The sequence below is a fragment of the Oncorhynchus clarkii genome, chromosome 13 (genome assembly GCF_045791955.1).
Source record: "Oncorhynchus clarkii lewisi isolate Uvic-CL-2024 chromosome 13, UVic_Ocla_1.0, whole genome shotgun sequence".
NCBI lineage: Eukaryota > Metazoa > Chordata > Actinopteri > Salmoniformes > Salmonidae > Oncorhynchus > Oncorhynchus clarkii.
Genome location: NC_092159.1, coordinates 56,774,873 through 56,786,778, shown reverse-complemented (window position 1 = coordinate 56,786,778; position 11,906 = coordinate 56,774,873). Strand labels below are relative to the sequence as shown.

The following is an 11,906-nucleotide window of genomic DNA, read 5'->3' as shown; positions in this document are numbered from 1 at the left end:
GTTTTATCCCCCCAGAGGCTGCTCTATTATATTACACACCGTGGTGAATTACACCCCGTAAAACACTGTTTTATCCCCCCAGAGGCTGCTCTATTATATTACACACCGTGGTGAATTACACCCCATAAAACACGGTTTTATCCCCCCATAGGCTGCTCTATTATATTACACACCGTGGTGAATTACACCCCATAAAACACGGTTTTATCCCCCCAGAGGCTGCTCTATTATATTACACACCGTGGTGAATTACACCCCATAAAACACTGTTTTATCCCCCCAGAGGCTGCTCTATTATATTACACACCGTGGTGAATTACACCCCATAAAACACTGTTTTATCCCCCCAGAGGCTGCTCTATTATATTACACCCCGTGGTGAATTACACCCCTAAAACACTGTTTTATCCCCCCAGAGGCTGCTCTATTATATTACACACCGTGGTGAATTACACCCCATAAAACACTGTTTTATCCCCCCAGAGGCTGCTCTATTATATTACACACCGTGGTGAATTACACCCCATAAAACACTGTTTTATCCCCCCAGAGGCTGCTCTATTATATTACACACCGTGGTGAATTACACCCCTAAAACACTGTTTTATCCCCCCAGAGGCTGCTCTATTATATTACACACCGTGGTGAATTACACCCCATAAAACACTGTTTTATCCCCCCAGAGGCTGCTCTATTATATTACACACCGTGGTGAATTACACCCCGTAAAACACTGTTTTATCCCCCCAGAGGCTGCTCTATTATATTACACACCGTGGTGAATTACACCCCATAAAACACTGTTTTATCCCCCCAGAGGCTGCTCTATTATATTACACCCCTAAAACACTGTTTTATCCCCCCAGAGGCTGCCCTATTATATTACACCCCATAAAACACTGTTTTATCCCCCCAGAGGCTGCCCTATTATATTACACACCGTGGTGAATTACACCCCATAAAACACTGTTTTATCCCCCCAGAGGCTGCTCTATTATATTACACACCGTGGTGAATTACACCCCATAAAACACTGTTTTATCCCCCCAGAGGTGGCTCTATTATATTACACACCGTGGTGAATTACACCCCATAAAACACTGTTTTATCCACCCAGAGGCTGCTCTATTATATTACACACCGTGGTGAATTACACCCCATAAAACACTGTTTTATCCCCCCAGAGGCGGCTCTATTATATTACACACCGTGGTGAATTACACCCCGTAAAACACTGTTTTATCCACCCAGAGGCTGCTCTATTATATTACACCCCGTGGTGAATTACACCCCATAAAACACTGTTTTATCCCCCCAGAGGCTGCTCTATTATATTACACACCGTGGTGAATTACACCCCGTAAAACACTGTTTTATCCCCCCAGAGGCTGCTCTATTATATTACACCCCATAAAACACTGTTTTATCCCCCCAGAGGCTGCTCTATTATATTACACACCGTGGTGAATTACACCCCATAAAACACTGTTTTATCCCCCCAGAGGCTGCTCTATTATATTACACACCGTGGTGAATTACACCCCGTAAAACACTGTTTTATCCCCCCAGAGGCTGCTCTATTATATTACACACCGTGGTGAATTACACCCCGTAAAACACTGTTTTATCCCCCCAGAGGCGGCTCTATTATATTACACACCGTGGTGAATTACACCCCGTAAAACACTGTTTTATCCCCCCAGAGGCTGCTCTATTATATTACACACCGTGGTGAATTACACCCCGTAAAACACTGTTTTATCCCCCCAGAGGCTGCTCTATTATATTACACACCGTGGTGAATTACACCCCGTAAAACACTGTTTTATCCCCCCAGAGGCTGCTCTATTATATTACACCCCATAAAACACGGTTTTATCCCCCCAGAGGCTGCTCTATTATATTACACACCGTGGTGAATAACACCCCGTAAAACACTGTTTTATCCCCCCAGAGGCTGCTCTATTATATTACACCCCGTGGTGAATTACACCCCGTAAAACACTGTTTTATCCCCCCAGAGGCTGCTCTATTATATTACACCCCGTGGTGAATTACACCCCGTAAAACACTGTTTTATCCCCCCAGAGGCTGCTCTATTATATTACACCCCATAAAACACGGTTTTATCCCCCCAGAGGCTGCTCTATTATATTACACACCGTGGTGAATTACACCCCGTAAAACACTGTTTTATCCCCCCAGAGGCTGCTCTATTATATTACACACCGTGGTGAATTACACCCTGTAAAACACTGTTTTATCCCCCCAGAGGCTGCTCTATTATATTACACACCGTGGTGAATTACACCCAGTAAAACACTGTTTTATCCCCCCAGAGGTGGCTCTATTATATTACACCCCATAAAACACTGTTTTATCCCCCCAGAGGCTGCTCTATTATATTACACACCGTGGTGAATTACACCCCGTAAAACACTAGTTTATCCCCCCAGAGGCTGCTCTATTATATTACACCCCATAAAACACTGTTTTATCCCCCCAGAGGTGGCTCTATTATATTACACACCGTGGTGAATTACACCCAGTAAAACACTGTTTTATCCCCCCAGAGGCGGCTCTATTATATTACACCCCATAAAACACTGTTTTATCCCCCCAGAGGCTGCTCTATTATATTACACCCAGTAAAACACTGTTTTATCCCCCCAGAGGCGGCTCTATTATATTACACCCCATAAAACACTGTTTTATCCCCCCAGAGGCTGCTCTATTATATTACACCCCATAAAACACTGTTTTATCCCCCCAGAGGCTGCTCTATTATATTACACCCCATAAAACACTGTTTTATCCCCCCAGAGGCTGCTCTATTATATTACACACCGTGGTGAATTACACCCCATAAAACACTGTTTTATCCCCCCAGAGGCTGCTCTATTATATTACACCCAATAAAACACTGTTTTATCCCCCCAGAGGCTGCTCTATTATATTACACACCGTGGTGAATTACACCCCATAAAACACTGTTTTATACACCCAGAGGCTGCTCTATTATATTACACCCAATAAAACACTGTTTTATCCCCCCAGAGGCTGCTCTATTATATTACACACCGTGGTGAATTACACCCCATAAAACACTGTTTTATCCCCCAGAGGCTGCTCTATTATATTACACACCGTGGTGAATTACACCCCGTAAAACACTGTTTTATCCCCCCAGAGGCTGCTCTATTATATTACACACCGTGGTGAATTACACCCCGTAAAACACTGTTTTATCCCCCCAGAGGCTGCTCTATTATATTACACACCGTGGTGAATTACACCCCGTAAAACACTGTTTTATCCCCCCAGAGGCTGCTCTATTATATTACACCCCGTGGTGAATTACACCCCATAAAACACTGTTTTATCCCCCCAGAGGCGGCTCTAGGCCACGCCCCAAATGCCATTCTATTCCCTACATAGTGCACTATATTCAGAATAGGGTGTTATTTGGGACGGTCCTGTCACCTCAGGAGGAGTTTTATAGCTTTACTGTAATGGTTTGATAATGCTTAGGAGAGAGTTGAAACAGACACACATCCTCGTCTTGCTATCTCTTCTCTCTCAGATGAAAGAGTACCAGACACTGAGGGAACAACACTTTTTCCCTCTCACCCATCTCCACCCTCTCCCTCTCCTATCTTCCCTCGGTCCCCCTTTCACTCCCTGTACTCCACCCCCATCACTTCCTATGGAAGATTGGATCAGCAGTCAGTCACTGTCCATATCAGTGTGCATGTGTGTGTGTGTGTGTGTGTGTGTGAGAGAGACTGTGTGTGTGTGTGCTTCCATTGGCAGTCATACACTATGGATGATATTAGAGTGGGAGCCCACTGATAGGGCTCTTCTACACTACATGACCAAAAGTATGTGGACACCTGCTCATTGAACAACTTATTACAAAATCATGGGCATTAATATGGAGTTAGTCTCCCCTTTGCTGCTATAACAGCCTCCACTCTTCTGGGAAGGCTTTCAGCCACAAGAACTTTAGTGAGGTTGGGCACTGATGTTGAACGATTAGGCCTGGCTCCCAGTCGGCGTTCCAATTCATTTCAAAGGTGTTCGATGGGGTTGAGGTCAGGGATCTGTGCAGGCCAGTCAAGTTCTTCCACACCGATCTCAACAAACCATTTATGTATTTACCTCATTTTGTGCACGGGGACATTGTCATGCTGAAACAGGAAAGGGCCTTCCCCAAACTGTTGCCACAATGTTGGAAGCATAGAATTGTCTAGAATGTCATTGTATGCTGTAGTGTTAAGATTTCCCTTCACTGGAACTATGGGTCCTAGCCCGAACCATGAAAAACAGCCCCAGACCATTATTCCTCCTCCAACAAACTTTACAGTTGGCACTATTGGGGCAGGTAGCGTTCTTCTGGCATCCCCCAAACACAGATTATTTCGTCGGACTGTCAGACTGAAATAGCCGAATCCACAAATTTGAAGGGGTGTCCACATACTTTTCTATATATAGCGTATCTGTAGTTTCAGTGGTTGCTGTTGTTGCTAGTTGTGACCAACAGAGGTCAGTGGTGGACCAGCTACACAGTGCTGTACTACTGTAGGGAAATAGAAATAGATAGCATGCCGTTTAGATCACTGAGTCTGTTGGTGAGAGAGAGAGAGAGAGAGAGAGAGAGAACTAGCTTTCTGAATCTACAGAGGAAGTGTTGGGAGCAGAAGTCAAGGCTTTGTCATCTCCCAATGGGAGGGTAGTGTTGCTGTGGCACACTGTCTTCAATGTAATGGCAGCGAGGGTCAAAGGTTCAAGTGGGTCTGTGACTGTGTGTGTGTGCATGTCTTCCCTCTAGCTAATGGTGCAGCCTGTTTCTGTCAGTAGTAATCTGTCCTCCATTATTTCGCTACGTGTGTGTGTCCGTGTGGGGGGTCTGTCTGTGTGAGGGGGTGTATGTGTGTGTGTGGGTTGTGTGTGTATGTGTGTGTGTGTGTGTGTGTGTGTGTGTGTGTGTTATATCGCTCTCTCTCCTCCTTCTCCAGACGTTCATCTTTACAGACACGGAGGATGAAGACATCACCTCCAGAGGTAGGTCTTCAGCTCCACCAATCACAAGCAAGGAGAGACTTGTTATATTAACAGTTGTAATGATGAATAGCGATAGTTGTTTATTAGACAACAGTTCCAGTTTTAATCTCATTTAAGTCTCATGTCAGAGTGTTGTAAAATGAACACATTGATAGGTGCTCTGACTGAAATTCTATTTTACATACAGGTTACAATGTGATTGTGACAGATTGTCCGTCGGACCACAGTCACCAGGCTCTGTCCTGTAAGATGTCTGCTGAATATGACCACTTCATGGCCTCCGATAAGAAGTGAGTGACCAGCCCAACCTAGACAGAGAGAAACACATAGACTATCACTTTACAGGGCACAGATAGTCTATCACTTTACAGGACATAGATAGACTATCACTTTACAGGACATAGATAGACTATCACTTTACAGGACACAGACAGACTATCACTTTACAGGACATAGATATACTATCACTTTACAGGACATAGAGAGACTATCAATTTACAGGGCACAGATAGACTATCACTTTACAGGACATATATATACTATCACTTTACAGGACATAGAGAGACTATCAATTTACAGGACATAGAGAGACTATCACTTTACCGAACACAGAGAGACTATCACTTTACAGGACATAGAGAGACGATCACTTTACAGGACAAAGAGAGACTATCACTTTACAGGACATAGAGATCGCGTTAAAAAGTAGAAGTTGTAAAGTCCCAGACATTTTTATGAACATTTTGTACGAAACTGTAGGGTTTGACTTCAAGCCTGATAGAAGAAAGGGAAGAGACAAGGTCCCAGTGTTTAGTTTGGAATCAAGCCTTGGTTGTAATTAGAACAGAGGAGAGGGATCAACCGTTTACTTCAGCTTGGAACCGATTCCTGTGTTGTCCCCTCTCCTTCCAGGTGGCTGTGTCATGTTGACGATGATAACTACGTGAATCCTGGAGCTCTTCTCTCCCTGCTCTCAGCCTTCCCCCAAGACGGTGATGTCTACGTGGGCAAGCCCAGCCTCGACCACCCCATCAAGGCCCATGAACTACTGGAGGGCAACAAGACAGTACGCTCCCACCATGCACTGCATAGAGCCGAAAGCTATATTCCAATGACCAATACAATGCTTTGTTCTAGTGGTATGTTAAAGATACGTTTGAGAACTTTGGGGCCTACTAAGTAGTCTCTAAACCTCCCACTACTAAGTAGTCTCTAAACCTCCCACTACTAAGTAGTCTCTAAACCTCCCACTACTAAGTAGTCTCTAAACCTCCCACTACTAAGTAGTGTCTAAACCTCCCACTACTAAGTAGTCTCTAAACCTCCCACTACTAAGTAGTCTCTAAACCTCCCACTACTAAGTAGTCTCTAAACCTCCCACTACTAAGTAGTCTCTAAACCTCCCACTACTAAGTAGTCTCTAAACCTCCCACTACTAAGTAGTCTCTAAACCTCCCACTACTAAGTAGTCTCTAAACCTCCCACTACTAAGTAGTCTCTAAACCTCCCACTACTAAGTAGTCTCTAAACCTCCCACTACTAAGTAGTCTCTAAACCTCCCACTACTAAGTAGTCTCTAAACCTCCCACTACTAAGTAGTCTCTAAACCTCCCACTACTAAGTAGTCTCTAAACCTCCCACTACTAAGTAGTCTCTAAACCTCCCACTTTGGGCTGGATGTGTCAATGTGTAGTTCATACATGCACAATGTATGACCAAAATGACTGTCTTACGTCAATTAGTCACAAAATCCCCTAGTTTTAAACATTTCACTAAACACAACCCTAACCCACGTGGGCCAGCCCTCTAGTATTTCGTGTTCCAGCCAATGAGCTTCAGCCCCTCGCCATTTGAGTGGCAGCTAGCAAGATGCACACCCAGCAGAGCGAGAGGGAGACCATATCTGCACATATGAGCCGTAGTTCGCACATTTTCAGGGGACCCCTTTTGGCTTATGGACACTACTTTCAGAACTACTGGCTGAAAAGTACCGGAGAATCTCTTTAAGTAGTATGTTACTGTGGCCATTGGAATATGTCTTTATGTCTCCCTTCCTGAGGGGGTCACTGATATGTTTGACCGTTTGATGCCAAGATGGTTGCCATGGGAATTCTCAACCTCAAACAGAGTTGGCCAAGCACTATAAATTATTCAAGTCATTCCACATCTCTCCTCTTTCAATTCACTTCTCATCAGGAACAGAGGGATGGAAGGACGAAGGGATGATTGTAGATCTATCCATTCATAGGGTTTTAGTCACTGTGGAGTGTTTTTCTAACCAGAGGGTTGATTGGTGATTGGCATGTTATTGGTTATTGATCTAAGAACCATGTCATCAAGTGGACGTGTCAAAGACACCCCAGGGGATAGGCTGGATCGGTCGATTCGATTGGTTTAGAAACAGACATGCTCACACTAGATACACGTGTGCCTTGTATGTGTGTGAGTAAGTGTGTGTATCATTTACAGTAGAATGAATGACTGTATTGAGCCCAAGTGTATCTTGGTTCCTGAGAGTCTCTCTCTCTCTCTCTCTCTCTCTCTCTCTCTCTCTCTCTCTCTCTCTCTCTCTCTCTCTCTCTCTCTCTCTCTTCTCCTCCTCCTCCTCCTCCGCCTCCTCCTCCTCCTCCTCCCTGGTTAGAGAGTAGATTTAGCGTTGACAGTAGGACAGGCTTCAGACTCCCTAGAGAAAGGGAACACAAGGTCAGAGGAGATGAGGATGAGAGGAGGGGAGGAGAGGGGGACTCCAGAGAGGGAGGAGGAGAGGACCTTGGGAGAATGATGATACACATACCTGTTGTGATTTACACTGCTGTCACGGCAACCGATACAAATCAAATCAAATGTTATTTGTCACATGCTCCGAATACAACAGGTGTAGTAGACCTTACAGTGAAATGTTGAATACAACATGTGTAGTAGACCTTTCAGTGAAATGCTGAATACAACAGGTGTAGTAGACCTTTCAGTGAAATGCTGAATACAACAGGTGTAGTAGACCTTTCAGTGAAATGCTGAATACAACAGGTGTAGTAGACCTTTCAGTGAAATGCTGAATACAACAGGTGTAGTAGACCTTACCGTGAAATGCTGAATACAACAGGTGTAGTAGACCTTACAGTGAAATGCTGAATACAACAGGTGTAGTAGACCTTTCAGTGAAATGCTGAATACAACAGGTGTAGTAGACCTTTCAGTGAAATGCTGAATACAACAGGTGTAGTAGACCTTACCGTGAAATGCTGAATACAACAGGTGTAGTAGACCTTTCAGTGAAATGCTGAATACAACAGGTGTAGTAGACCTTTCAGTGAAATGCTGAATACAACAGGTGTAGTAGACCTTACTGTGAAATGCTGAATACAACAGGTGTAGTAGACCTTTCAGTGAAATGCTTACTTACAAGCCCCTAACCACCAACAATGCAGTTTTAAGAAAAATACCTACAAACAGAAAGAGAGAAAAGTAACAAATAATTAGAGCAGCATTAAAATAGCAGTAGCGAGGCTATATACAGGGGGTACTGGCACAGGGTCAATGTGCGGGGGCACCGGTTAGTCAAGGTAATTGAGGTAATATGAATATGTAGATAGAGTTATTGAAGTGGCTATGCATAGGTAATAACAGAGAGTAGCAGCAGAGCAAAAGAGGAGGGGAGGGGGGGGGGGGGGGGGGGGGGCTGGCAGTGGTGTGGAGAGGGGAGGGGGGGAATTGCACATAGTCTGGGTAGCCAGTTGATTAGATGTTCAGGAGTCTTATGGTTTGGCGGTAGAAGCTGTTTAGAAGCCTCTTGGACCTAGACTTGGCGCTCCGGTACTGCTTACCGTGCGGTAGCAGAGAGAACAGTCTATGACTTGGGTGGCTGGAGTCTTTGACAATTTTTAGGGCCTTCCTCTGACACTGCCTGGTATAGAGGTCCTGGGTGGCAGGAAGGTTGGCCCTGGTGATGTACTGGATCGTACGGCAACTGCTCGGAGATCGAGCAGTTGCCGTACCAGGCAGTGATGCAACCAGCCAGGGTGCTCTCGATGGTGCAGCTGTAGAACCTTTTGAGGATCTGCCAAATCTTTTCGGTCTCCTGAGGGGGAATAGGTTTTGTCGTGCCCTCTTCTGGTGTGCTTGAACCATGTTAGTTTGTTGGTGATGTGGACACCAAGAAATTTGAATCTCTCAAGCTGCTCCACTACAGCCTCGTCGATGAGATACACAACAACTCTGCCCACCATCTGATTTTCATGACAAATACCAGACAAATAACAGATATATTGTCCGCTTTACAAATGCTACACAAATATAAACATGCACGATCTCCTTGCTAATCACTTACAAGACAAAGAGCATACAAAATACAGTGCCTTGCGAAAGTATTCGGCCCCCTTGAACTTTGCGACCTTTTGCCACATTTCAGGCTTCAAACATAAAGATATAAAACTGTATTTTTTTGTGAAGAATCAACAACAAGTGGGACACAATCATGAAGTGGAACGACATTTATTGGATATTGCAAACTTTTTTAACAAATCAAAAACTGAAAAATTGGGCGTGCAAAATTATTCAGCACCATTTACTTTCAGTGCAGCAAACTCTCTCCAGAAGTTCAGTGAGGATCTCTGAATGATCCAATGTTGACCTAAATGACTAATGATGATAAATACAATCCACCTGTGTGTAATCAAGTCTCTGTATAAATGCACCTGCACTGTGATAGTCTCAGAGGTCCGTCAAAAGCGCAGAGAGCATCATGAAGAACAAGGAACACACCAGGCAGGTCCGAGATACTGTTGTGAAGAAGTTTAAAGCCGGATTTGGATACAAAAAGATTTCCCAAGCTTTAAACAGCCCAAGGAGCACTGTGCAAGCGATAATATTGAAATGGAAGGAGTATTTAGACCACTGCAAATCTACCAAGACCTGGCCGTCCCTCTAAACTTTCAGCTCATACAAGGAGAAGACTGATCAGAGATGCAGCCAAGAGGCCCATGATCACTCTGGATGAACTGCAGAGATCTACAGCTGAGGTGGGAGACTCTGTCCATAGGACAACAATCAGTCGTATATTGCACAAATCTGGCCTTTATGGAAGAGTGGCAAGAAGAAAGCCATTTCTTAAAGATATCCATAAAAAGTGTAGTTTAAAGTTTGCCACAAGCCACCTGGGAGACACACCAAACATGTGGAAGAAGGTGCTCTGGTCAGATGAAACCAAAATTGAACTTTTTGGCAACAATGCAAAACGTTATGTTTGGCGTAAAAGCAACACAGCTGAACACACCATCCCCACTGTCAAACATGCTGGTGGCAGCATCATGGTTTGGGCCTGCTTTTCTTCAGCAGGGACAGGGAAGATGGTTAAAATTGATGGGAAGATGGATGGAGCCAAATACAGGACCATTCTGGAGGAAAACCTGATGGAGTCTGCAAAAGACCTGAGACTGGGACGGAGATTTGTCTTCCAACAAGACAATGATCCAAAACATAAAGCAAAATCTACAATGGAATGGTTCAAAAATAAACATATCCAGGTGTTAGAATGGCCAAGTCAAAGTCCAGACCTGAATCCAATCGAGAATCTGTGGAAAGAACTGAAAACTGCTGTTCACAAATGCTCTCCATCCAACCTCACTGAGCTCGAGCTGTTTTGCAAGGAGGAATGGGAAAAAATGTCAGTCTCTCGATGTGCAAAACTGATAGAGACATACCCCAAGCGACTTACAGCTGTAATCGCAGCAAAAGGTGGCGCTACAAAGTATTAACTTAAGGGGGCTGAATAATTTTGCACGCCCAATTTTTCAGTTTTTGATTTGTTAAAAAAGTTTGAAATATCCAATAAATGTCGTTCCACTTCATGATTGTGTCCCACTTGTTGTTGATTCTTCACAAAAAAATACAGTTTTATATCTTTATGTTTGAAGCCTGAAATGTGGCAAAAGGTCGCAAAGTTCAAGGGGGCCGAATACTTTCGCAAGGCACTGTATGTCACTTTTATAAATGCTTAAAAGTAGCATATGCCAGACTCATAGCAAAGTGAGTCAGAGAGAACTGAAAAAGTCTCTCGTTGTAAGTACATCACAGAATATGCTGAGTTTGAGGGAAACTGAGGACACAGAGAGAGTTGTATCATCGTTTTGAGGGAAACTGAGGACACAGAGAGAGTTGTATCATCGTTTTGAGGGAAACTGAGGACACAGAGAGAGTTGTATCATCGTTTTGAGGGAAACTGAGGACACAGAGAGAGTTGTATCATCGTTTTGAGGGAAACTGAGGACACAGAGAGAGTTGTATCATCGTTTTGAGGGAAACTGAGAACACAGAGAGAGTTGTATCATCGTTTTGAGGGAAACTGAGGACACAGAGAGAGTTGTATCATCGTTTTGAGGGAAACTGAGGACACAGAGAGAGTTGTGTCATCGTTTTGAGGGAAACTGAGGACACAGAGAGAGTTGTGTCATCGTTTTGAGGGAAACTGAGGACACAGAGAGAGTTGTATCATCGTTTTGAGGGAAACTGAAGACACAGAGAGAGTTGTATCATCGTTTTGAGGGAAACTGAGGACACAGAGAGAGTTGTATCATCGTTTTGAGGGAAACTGAGGACACAGAGAGAGTTGTATCATCGTTTTGAGGGAAACTGAGGACACAGAGAGAGTTGTATCATCGTTTTGAGGGAAACTGAGGACACAGAGAGAGTTGTATCATCGTTTTGAGGGAAACTGAGGACACAGAGAGAGTTGTATCATCGTTGTGGATGGAGGGAGTTTCCTCTACCTGTTCTAGCACATCAACCTCTACATGGTTCCTTCTGTCTGGAAGGTGGAAGTCTGGGCTCTGTTCATGTCTTGTGTT

The 11,906-nt window shown here is 44.1% G+C and overlaps 1 protein-coding gene across 1 annotated transcript in view; it reads left to right on the top strand.

Moving 5' to 3' along the window:
• The first annotated feature begins 4,954 nt into the window (after positions 1-4,954).
• LOC139424065 (beta-1,3-N-acetylglucosaminyltransferase manic fringe-like) overlaps positions 4,955-11,906 on the top strand; it is a 9,038-nt gene continuing 2,086 nt past the window's right edge. The window contains exons 1-3 of the mRNA XM_071175755.1: positions 4,955-5,064; positions 5,252-5,354; positions 5,977-6,130. Coding sequence (XP_071031856.1) covers positions 5,314-5,354; positions 5,977-6,130 — 195 coding nt within the window. The 5' untranslated portion in view covers positions 4,955-5,064; positions 5,252-5,313. The remainder of the gene's footprint in view (positions 5,065-5,251; positions 5,355-5,976; positions 6,131-11,906) is intronic.